The 11,649-nt window shown below is 41.8% G+C and overlaps 1 protein-coding gene and 1 long non-coding RNA gene across 2 annotated transcripts; one reads left to right on the top strand and one right to left on the bottom strand.

Moving 5' to 3' along the window:
* The first annotated feature begins 53 nt into the window (after positions 1 to 53).
* cfap206 (cilia and flagella associated protein 206) lies at positions 54 to 6,425 on the top strand. Its single transcript, XM_010731775.3, has 12 exons — positions 54 to 280; positions 499 to 582; positions 1,084 to 1,174; positions 1,787 to 1,975; positions 2,223 to 2,390; positions 3,163 to 3,377; positions 3,512 to 3,631; positions 3,895 to 4,093; positions 4,200 to 4,340; positions 5,536 to 5,729; positions 5,909 to 6,052; positions 6,166 to 6,425. The coding sequence occupies exons 1-12, from the start codon at positions 173 to 175 to the stop codon at positions 6,385 to 6,387; spliced, it is 1,875 nt and encodes a 624-aa protein (XP_010730077.1). The 5' UTR covers positions 54 to 172; the 3' UTR covers positions 6,388 to 6,425.
* On the bottom strand, positions 4,369 to 9,978 carry LOC113746847 (uncharacterized). The gene is made up of 3 exons (XR_003463175.1): positions 9,877 to 9,978; positions 5,161 to 5,365; positions 4,369 to 4,903 (listed from the first exon to the last, which is right to left on the bottom strand). It is a non-coding gene; the product is annotated as an uncharacterized LOC113746847 (long non-coding RNA).
* Between the last annotated feature and the right edge of the window lie 1,671 nt (positions 9,979 to 11,649).

The following is an 11,649-nucleotide window of genomic DNA, read 5'->3' as shown; positions in this document are numbered from 1 at the left end:
TCCCTGCTGTTTGAACTGTAGCGCGCTCTAGTGGTCACGGCTGCGCAGTGGAGGCCGCGTTCAGACACGGTTACCATGGTACCCAGTTATCAACAGGCCGTTGTGGATGTAGCTCGTTAGCTGTGTCGGTAACAATTAACTGTAGTTACAAGTTAACTTTCCTAGCGTGGAAATGTCTCGAGCTCGGGCAGAAAGCGTCATTAAAAACATAATTCGTGAAATAGCACAGCAGTGCGCGGTGAGAGGACAGGCGGTGTCCGAGACTCTGGTGGCTTTCACGGTCAGTAAACCGAACTAACCCGCTGAGAGTAATGTAACAGCTAACTACGTAGTTACCGGATAATATAACACACGCGAGGTGCTGTATTATGTGTCTTGATCCAAAATGGAGAAGCTAAAGACATTTTGAAACTTGGAGTCACATATTCCACCTGCACCCAGTGACGTCACTAAATTCAAATTTTGGGGTGTCTTTGTTTTTATATTGAATATTGTCAGGTGAAAGCTGTGGTTCTGGACCCCAGAAATGGCTTTAATGTTGATCGGACACTGACCAGACAAGATGTCCAGAAAATTGAAGAGGTGAGTTATTAATATTATTTCAGATGAAGCAAACTAGCCCACCTTAATGCTTCCTGTGTTGTACTTCTGGATATGAACATGACGCATGCTCTGTATGTTGAACTTCTGATAGAAGTCTATTTGTTCATGTGTTGATCACATTGTTTGTAGTTGTATTTTGTAAATGAACCCAAATATAGCTGAATTTCCATGGCAGGCCTGTAGTCCGAGGTCATGAGGCTGAGCCCCACTGCAGTGTTTTTACCAGATACTGTAAATGATGTCTTTTCTAATTGTTCTATTTATTCAATTAACTGTCAATATAGACTATTAGATTTAGTTTCTTCACGCTGCTAAGCATAGTTCTGGGGGATAAATGTTGAACTCTTTAATTATTAATTATATGTATTTGTTTATTGTTGGTGTTTTGAAAACATTAGAACGTACTGAATCGTACATGACCTCAGTGTCCACAGCGGTAACAGAGTCTCAGCATGAATACATGTGTCATATTTCTTACAGCTCTGTCTGGACAAGCTGATGGAAGAGTGCAGCCCGTCCCTGGACACAATCAAAATGCAGGTGTACTTTGAAATGAACTACACCTCTAGACGTAAGTGACACTGTGTGAATGTACACAATCCAAAGTGAGGAGATGTCATCATGATGAATGTACTGTAGTTTCTGTTGGGTGCTTTAGCTGTTATTTTCATTACCCATTATTCTATCAGTTCTTTGTTTGATTCATTGAATATTTGTTCTATAATGTGCATATACGTAATGCTTATATATATATAATATATATAAGCGTTCTAAAAGTTTAATTCCTCACATTGGAGAGCTTCCTTCCTATCTTCCTTGACAAATCAACTCCTAAAAGTGCACTATTATGTCCACTCATAGATATTTATATTTTCTAAGCAAGTGGATTATTGTTTCTTGATGATATTAAACATGTAGCTCAAATCTGACCCTGTCTTAAATGAAGTCACTAAGATAATTGAGTGGAGTTTTTATCAGCTTCTGAACTGAAAAGACTGAACTTGTGTACGGCCATTGAACCTGTCATACATGCCTTGTTTAGTTTATCTGGATCATGACACTCCTCTCACACATGATTTAGCCCTTTAACCTGACTGGCTGTTTGTTGTTAACTTTGAAAACACAAAAGATTCACAATATTAACATCATAACAAAGCAGGCACAATGTTTGCTGTTTGTGCAGATGAGTTTCTGGAGGAAATCCACCGGGTGTCGGAGTCCAAGCTGAGTCCAGTGAGCAGAGAGATCACTGACAGCAGGGTGAAGACACGGGAAGAATTAGACGCTCTGTACTGTAAAATCATCACATATATCCTGCTGCGCTCTGGCATGGGCTCGCCTACTGACGTCAACATCGTTCAAGAGGCTACAGGTTTCACACTTACACTTCTCTCAGTTTGAGAATCTGAATCAGGTTTTCTTACCAACAAACTTAGTGAGTAGAATATAAAGAAGATAAAAAGCAAGTACGAACAGGTGAAGATTAAATAGAAATATACCAAAAATATAAAAATATGTTCAGTATTTTCAGATTTAAAGCTACACTTGCTGCAGTGCTGTAGATAATGTTTTTCCAGTGCTCCTGACTGCTGCTTTCTCGTCATCCTCTCCTCTCCCAGCTGCCCTGCAGAGCATCTTCCCTCAGACTGAACTGGGAGCGTTCATGGTCCTCTTAAAGAAGGACAAGGAGCAGCAGCTCAAGGAGCTCACGATGATTGTCACAGGGATCCGACTCTTCAACAAAGCCAGCGAGAAGGGAGAAGAGGACACTGACCTCAGTGAACTGAGTACAGTACACCAGACTGCTGCCATAAAATCAGGCTACATCCACATTACCATAAGATGTAGTCAGACAGATCTGCTCATGTGCCGTGAACACAGTAGTACACTCTAGATATGGAGCCAACAGAAGTTCTGAAGTTTTCTGTGTAAACACAGACACCACCTTCTGGCTGCTTCAGGGAAGGACATCTTACCTCCACTAACTCAGCAGCCACATTTACACTGCGTACACCTCAGGAAATAGCTCTTAAGTCCACCATTGTGAGACAGATGTTAAATTACAGCAGCTATAGTCAATTGTATTCAGCTGTGATTATTATTTTTATTTTATTATTAGATTAATTGTTGACTGTTGTTGAGCTAGTTTGGTGGAAAAAGGTGCTCCTGATCCACTCTTCCTAATATTTGCTTTTTGGAGCAACGATTACAGACAGTTTGAATCATTCATGTTACCTCCACTTACTATCTTATCGTCACATTTCAGCTCATAACTACTCGTATGTGTGTGCTACGTGGCATGAATGTGACCTAATTGGGGCGGCAGTAACTCAGTCTGTAGGAACCGGAGGGTGGCCGGTTCAAGTCCAGTATGGACCCAAAGTATGGAAGGTGGACTGGTAGCTGGAGAGGTGCCAGTTCACCTCCTGGGCACTGCCGAGGTGCCCTTGAGCAAGGCACCTTTTCATGTTGTATGTACGTCATCAGACTGCTTTGTCTCCTCCACTGATGACCAAAAGAACATTTGGTAAATACAGCACTTTAACTTTCTCTCCACAGTTCCCACTATCCTTAATGAGGCTCTTCCGGTCACCAGTAAAAGCATAGAAAACGAGTTGAGTGCGTCACAGAGTTTGGCATGGAAATACACAGCGTTGCTGGAGAAGCTGACGGATCCCGACAGTCAGCCCGGAGAGTGTGACGTGCCCACAATCCTGCTTAAACAGGCTCTCTACAACGTCAGGCAGCATGAAGCCTTCCTCAAAATGTTACTGGTGGGGTCACCCCACTGCTCTGTGCAAATGTGGATTTGTTGTAGATTCCAGTTTTGCAGCTTATTCATTAAAAGTAATCAGGTGGATTTATCTTTCTTTAGCAAAGTGAACATGTGTTTTCTGTTTCCCATCAGGCTGACGCGAGTTCATGTGGCGAGCACGCTGAAATCCTGCAGACTGAGTTCTCCTCACAGATGAAGCTGCTCAAAGAAACTGTGAAGGCAAAGACAGCTGTCCCCACCGCAAAGGTTTTTGTAAGTGTCTCTGCTGTCATCTCTTAAAAGAACACTTTAACATTTACTTTCTTTCTGAGAACTGAAGAGATGGATATCACTCACCCTTCTGTGTTAGTGCACAGCTGAATTCAGGATGTGCTTAGCTTAGCTCAACATATAGATTGCTTTTGTATATGTCATCAATCTGAAAGTACACTGTACTGCATCTTTGACAAATATGCTATATAAATGGGAAAAAAGTCATTTTTTTGTTATTTCTCCCACCTCACATTATCTCTCAGCCACTGTTTAAGGCCTTGTCAAGGCTGTGGTCTATACTTCAGGATGAGGGGGAGCTGCTGAACATCCTCGGTAACATTGCGCTGAATCTGCAGCCCTTCATCGCCTCTCAGGCCAAAATATTCTATGAAGCTTATGTGGACAGCCTGCTGGACGCTTCAGAGGTGAAGACAGACAACCAGAGAATGATTGAGTCCTCAGGTAGTGCTCATATCACCAGCACATGTGGAGTGTCAGCGTCTGAAGTAATGGACTGAAAGCAGAGTTCACTCAGTGCTGTTGTGTGTGCTTGTTTTTCTCCTTACAGATGAGCGTGTTGATCCAGTGCAGATGAAGACACATGAGTGGCTCCTGCCTGAAACATTAACCAGCTTCAATGAGCTGCCCTTACAGTACAATGGAGTCTGTGGCTATACACTTGTCACCAGAGATGGACTTCTGCTTCCAGGTACTGTTCTCATCGTACACAACTGTGATATCAGGAAAGGTAAAATATTGTCCAAAATGTGCACTTTAACAGTAAACCTCAAATAAAACAACACATTTTAATAATAAAATACATAATAAGCACAAATAAAACAATTAATAGATCTAAATGAACTCAATCATCTTTTTTCATTTCTGTCATATAAACAAGGCACAGAATTATCTATATATTGTAATAGGGCACTGACGTAATGAGGGGATACAGAAAATATATAGATGGGTATCAACATAGCTATGAACTTCAATGATATGCTTTCTGATGATATCTCTAAGCATGAGTATATGAAGCCTAAAAAGGACCTGAAATAGAACCTTGCGGGACTCCACAGAAGAAATCTTTTTCTGCATTGTCCTGTAATACATTTCTACCATTGCTGCATATGCATACGTATATATCTGTGGTAGGTGAGTAGTGACCACGCTTCCTGATTTCCAGGCAACTCCAGGAAAACACTTGAACTGACTCATTCAGAAAATAGCAGCTGCTCCGTCCTCACCCTGTCTGCAAGGCTGAGCCCTGCCACACTGTGAAGACAGCTTGTGTTGGTCACTTGTATCCATAATCTCATTCTTTATGTCATTCTCTAGATAGTTTCTACAAACAAATATCTGCATATGAATGTGAAATCTGTAGAGTGTTTAAAAAGTGTTCTGGTCTGTGTTCCTACCCCACATAATATAGGTTAGATACAGATATAGATACACTGGTTCTTGCTAGATAGATCTGCTAGACAGCAGATATCTGATGAGTTCTGAGATGGCACATTGAGTGGTAAACTTACCTTTGCCTTGAGGCTCAGCCTTCTGTTCTCCCCTCCGCCTGTGATGATGATGACTTTACACAAGATATTTGAACTCCTTTACTCTGGGCAGTGACTCGAATGAAGGGGGTAATCTGCTGTTTTCAGGCAGGGTGTGATGGCCTCAGACCTGCTCATTGTCATCTTGGATGAAGACACTTTGTCCCATCAGCCGTTCTCTACGATTCTGTCACACAAAATCACAAATTAAAGGATGCCAAATCATATCTGTGTATACACAATATATGGTGTTAATATCATTTATTCACTGCAGTCCAGTCTGTTCAAACGATCCTTTATCTAGACTATTGTGCTTGAAGTTCATTCAGTGTGAAATGTGTGACACTTGTTTTGCAGGTAATCCACACATTGGAGTCCTCAAACACAAGGAGAAGCTGTATGTTTTTAACTCTAAAGAAGCTGCGTTGAAATTTGCCTGCAGTTCAGAAGAGTTCATTGCAGAGGTGGCAGAAAAAGCCAAGTACTGCCCCGAACTCATTCAGCTCCTCAAACTCCACCAACAGTTTTCCTGCATCAGTCCTCACTCTGAGGTTAGCAGCTTCTTCCACGTCAAGCATTCTCAGAGCATTTACATGTTTAGATTGCTAAATGCACTCACAACTTTGTTTATGCTACACTGTTGTGCAAAAAGTTTATTACCACAATGTTCCACACTCTGACTTTAGTGGAAATTCGATCCAGACTTAGTGGTTGCCTTGTGCTTTCACAGATGCAGCCAGGAGAGAGTTTACTAGTGAAACCAATCACCAAGTGTGAGAGCGGCACACAGACTGACATCCACCCACTGGAGACAAACATTGTCAAGTCATATGAGTGGAATGAATGGGAGCTGCGAAGAAAAGCTATCCACCTGGTGAGAGTTCATTGATGCATCACATTCACACTCTTTTGGGTATACCAGGAATTTCATTTATTGACACAAAATGTTTTTTTTATTTGATACTTTTTCATATTTCTTGGATCTAGGCTGATCTCTTGACCAAACAGACACACTCAACACAGACTGATCTGAGCCACATGAGACGGGAAAACGTCACTCAGACATGGCTGCCCAAGGACGCTGCCTGTCAAAGCAAGAGAGACGGTGAGAGCAACGTGCCCAAACCTCAGGTCTACCTGGCAGGTCTGAGAGGACAGAGAGATGGACAAGTGGTCAAGACAAACCTGACCAGATCTGTTGATGAATAATATTGTCATGTAAAATAAAAGTTGATGTAAGCATGGAATTATTTTGATTCATTTTGCTCTTGTGGTACTTGGTGAGGACTGCAGGGCACAAAGGAGAAGGGTCTGCACACTGATGGACTCCAAGTATATACTGTAGTTTCAATCTCTTTTTAAGGCATATTTCAAGAGAAATCTGTCAGTGCATGTAGAAGCAACAACCAACTCAAATCTCTAACACCTGCTGGTCAGCAGGCAGCAAGAAAAGGGCAAACCACCAGAGACAGTGAAAGACCAACTCTAGAGAATAAACACCAAAAAAGTGTTATTTGTTTATTATGACAGAACCTGGGAAACACATGCAGCAGTAAGACAAGTCTACTTTATCAATTCACATTTAAATCTGGACTCTGTGCACATCATAAGACATTTGTATAGGAAAGAAATTATGTATAAATGCACAGTATATCAATAATACTTGTTTAAAAACTTAATCTTTAGGAGGGGATTGTGTGTCCACACCACAATAAATATAATCTAACAGAGAAAAATAACTATATAAAGAAACAGTAACATTTGAAAATATGTATATTTCAACCTTGAGGTACACACAGTTTAATAAAATAAAATAAAATAAGCTGAGCCAGAGAATTAATTTGTTGTTCTGAACAACTTGTTATAGAATGACCAAACAAGTGAGTGTTGCAGTAATTAAGCCTTGAGGTGATAAAAGCACGCATTCATAGGAATGGTCTGGTCAGAAATGGTCTGATATTGGCAATCTTTCTGAAATGATAAAATGACTTTTGTCATATTTCTAATGTGTGTTTCAAAACTGAGGTCAGAATTTAAAGTAACTGGCCCAAATGTTATAATCTCGGTCTTATCTTAATTAAAGTGATGGATGTTGTTTGACATCCAGTCATTTCTGTCATCTAAACAGGGCACACAATTATCTATATATTATAATAGGGGACTGACATAATGAGGGGATACAGAAAATACACTGCTCAAAAAAATTAAAAGAAACACTTTGAAAACACATCAGATCTCAATGGGAAAAGAAATCACACTGGATATCTTTCCTGATATGGACTGGGTAATATGTTAAGAACAAAAGGATGCCACATCATTAATGGAAATGAAAACTATCAACCTACAGAGGGCTGAATTCAAAGACATCCCCAAAATCAAAGCAAAAAAAATGATGTGGCCGGCTGGTCCATTTTGCAAAAATTTCTTTGTAGCAACTCATAATGGTACTCAGTAGTTTGTATGGCCTCCATGTGCTTGTATGCATGCCTGACAACGTCAGGGCATGCTCCCAATGAGATGACGGATGGTGTCCTGGAGGATCTCCTCCCAGATCAAGACCAGGGCATCACTGAGCTCCTGGACAGTCTGAGGTGCAACCTGGCGGCATCGGATGGACCAGAATGACCAAGAGGTGTTCTATTGGATTCAGGTGGCCTCCTGTAGGTCTTTTGTAGGGCTCTGGCAGTGCTCATCCTGTTCCTCCTTGCACAAAGGAGCAGATACTGGTCCTGCTGTTGGGTTAAGGACCTTCTACAGCCCTGTCCAGGTCTCCTTGAGTAACTGCCTGTCTCCTGGAATCTCCTCCATGCTCTTGAGACTGTGCTGGGAGACTCAGCAAACTTTCTGGCAATGGCCCATATTGATGTCCCACCCTGGAGGAGTTGGACTACCTGTGCAACCTCTGTACTATGTACCAGGACTTTGAACAAAATTATAAATTACTGATATTATATTTTTTCCAAATAGTATAAAATCCAAGAGTTTTTTTGATTCATTTTATTCTTTAAAATGTGTCATTTGATATATTTCAGCTCATTGTGTATGATGATTCTCTCTGTGCTGACATGCATGACAGGCTTCTTGAAGGGAACTGAAACAATGTGTGAGTGAGTGACTGGTGGAGCAGAAAAATCATCTGACAAACTCCTTAAAGGACAAAAATCAGCTTTCACACAGGGAAGGTGTCCAAGTGTCTGCTGGTTGATTGACAGCTGTGTGGTCGAATCTGACCAACACCCTGACAGTGCTGCCCCTCTCCAGTGAGCAGCAGCAGCTGGGAGGAGAACAGGAGCCCCGTGGTGCTGGAGAATGACGGCCTCTACAGCTGGAGCAGCACCCTGAGGCTCGATGCAGACCAGGGGAGGAAGGTGGACTCTGACCTGTGAGGCCACCCAGGGCTCCCAGACTTCACTCTCACAGACACTGAGGAGAGACCAGTGTTCCCAGTCCTGACCTGACTCACTGGGACTATTGCTCAGTCTGCTCTGTTTCTCTCATGACACGTTTCAACATTAACGTCTTCTTGCTTCTTGAAAGGTTCAACATAAAAGATTTCATCGTGTTATAAAAGTGACATGTCTTTTGACTTCCTTTCTTTAACATTTATTTTATATCAGGAACATTAGTCAGATTAATGCATAGTAAGATAATTTTCCACACTTGTGCTTAAATCCCCAAAATGTTTCCACATGTGGCGCGGCGTGAAGAAAAAGGGGGAAGTTATCCGACAACGCCACCTGCGGAATTGCACCACAGGAAATACTCAGCCCTATACCTGGGCTACTAGAAGGTCACACAGATTCATTGCACCAATTTATAAAGGGGACGTGAGACCGACTTCCAAAAATACCAGTTTTTATTTACAATAATTTACTAGCTAGAAGAGTTAAAAGCAGATACCTCACAACCTGAGGGTCAGTTGTACCACAATAATTTCCAAAAACTAACCAAAAACAGGAACAGAGCTTCGGCTTAGTGAGGTGGGCAGACTAAAACAACTCAAATCACACAAACCCACTACAAACTGAATCACCACGTGCCACAGCAAAATTAAGGGAGGTGAAATTGTAACCTCCACCAGGAAAGCCTGCCACACACTGCACCAGCTCCTGCCCTGAAAAGAAACCGAAACAAAATTATGCGGATGGACACTCAAGCTTGGTGCTATACAAATAAAAGTTAAAACAGAAGGTCTAGGCTAAAACACACAACACTCACACCAACAGAAAGGAATACAAATGACTAAATACAAATATTCAAAGAAAAATTTATAAGACAAACCAACTCAACACCAAAAGTCAACTGTGGGTGGAGGCCAGACCTAATAATAGCCCCATCTATAACACCACACTAGCTAAATAAACTAAATGAGAACAGAAAATCTCTAACCAAATAAGAAATAAAGATATATCGTTAATACCGAAGAAAGAGAAATAAGTCAACTTAGAAACAAAAAATGTTTTAAACAGCTGGCCTACAAGGAGCAAACCAGATGAGCAACAATATAATTAAAACCACCAAATAAGTAGCAAAATGAATATTTAACCCACGCTTACCCGAACGAAGAGCGCTTGAGCGCCCCAGTACCAGTCACAGTCTGCGGTGACAGAGAGCGGACACCACACTCAACACTTTCACGGCAGCTGTCACATCATGATGTGCCATAAGACTGCGCAGAGTAGTAGCACCCATGCTTACCTTAAAATGACCACAAACGAAGCACGCCAAGCACATCAAGCAACCGGAACACGCCAGACCGAGACCTACCAGGTGAACGCCAAGAGACAAAGTGCGTCCAAGGGGAGCGCGGTAATTGACAGGTGGCACCAATGCGCAATTAAGCACCGGTGATGCTGATTGAGTGAGGGTGGGGCAACACTCGACCTGCCACACACACTTATTGCAACATTGAACAGGAGATCTAACAGAGAAATGTGTGTGTGTGTGCACTGGTGGTGGCCTGGTTATGGGGACAAAGAATTGTTTTCGCAGTCACGTCATGGGGACATCTGATGGTATGGCAGAGGCGGCCCTGGCTAGATTTACGCCCTGGGCGAACCATCCCATGCCCCCCCTCGCCCCCAAAAAAAGACTCACCCAAAACTACTACTACCCCAAAAACCCCGCCATCAGCACAACAATATATTATATTATTTGTATTATTTTATTGTATTCTTCTTCTTCTTCTTCTCCTTTGGGCTTTTCCCTTCAGGGGTCACCACAGCAAATCAGTTGCCTCCATCTAACCCTGTCTTCTGCATCCTCTTCTCTCACACCAACTACCTTCATGTCCTCTTTCACTGCATCCATAAACCTCCTCTGTGGTCTTCCTCTAGGCCTCCTGTCTGGCAGTTCAAAACTCAGCATCCTTCTACCAATATATTCACTATCTCTCCTCTGGACATGTCCGAACCATCTCAGTCTGGCCTCTCTGACTTTATCTCCAAAACCTCTAACATGCTGTCCCTCTGATGTACTCATTCCTGATCCTATCCATCTTGGTCCCTCCCAAAGAGAACCTCAGCATCTTCAGCTCTGCCTCCTGTCTTTTCCTCAGTGGCACTGTCTCTAGACCAGAACAGAGAAAAAACAAGATAAATAAATGAAATACAGAATATAAACACCAATGTAAATTGCACAAATTCTTTATCACCGGATCTAATAACCATGCTTGAAAAATCCCCGAAGTAAGCTAAAATAAATAAATAAATAAATAACTACATAAAAGAAAGATTCCACGACCATGTCTGTGGCTGCTGTGACTCCTCCTTTTGGCCAGTGGGTGCTCCACCTCCAGAATATTTCAGAAGTGCCCCTGAATTTACAATTAAGATACAATGTGTAAGTTAGATCACACTCACATCACACATGCATCAGTTACCCAATTAAAATTACCATGATGCACATTTTAATAACATTTGTTAACATCCTATAAACTAAGCATAACATACTACAAATGATTTAAAAAGCTATATCACATGTCGCTTACAAAATGCCATGTCACTGTATATTAGAAGTTATTTAAGTTAGCATATAGCAATCAAAAATTCCACAGTCAGAACGTCTGTGTGAATCTGCACTTGTTGTGTTGCAAACACAAACCAGACTAGGTTGCCTATGGGTGAAATCTGCATTCCTTTATCTTTGGCCATTTCTCCTCTTCTTCTTTTCTTCTTTTTCTGAACTGGGCACCCAGTGGTTTCTTTGGTCTTTTACTTTGATCCATGAAGATCCTTGTGCCCCCTCACATTGCGCCCTTGGTAGTCGCCCACATTGCCCATAGCAAAAACCAGCCCTGTGGCATGGGGACAAAAAAACAGGTCCCCTAAAGGGAAACTCTTCTAAATGAATGCTGGAGAGGGTGTCTGTGTGGTTTTTAGCTTTGGCCCATAAGTCACATTTACCGGTTTGTGTGTGTGTGTGTGTGTGTGTGTGTGTGTGTGTGTGTGTGCTATTTTGACATTTGACAAA

Source organism: Larimichthys crocea, chromosome XI, assembly GCF_000972845.2.
Source record: "Larimichthys crocea isolate SSNF chromosome XI, L_crocea_2.0, whole genome shotgun sequence".
Lineage (NCBI taxonomy): Eukaryota > Metazoa > Chordata > Actinopteri > Sciaenidae > Larimichthys > Larimichthys crocea.
This window is presented reverse-complemented; position numbering and strand designations above follow the sequence as displayed.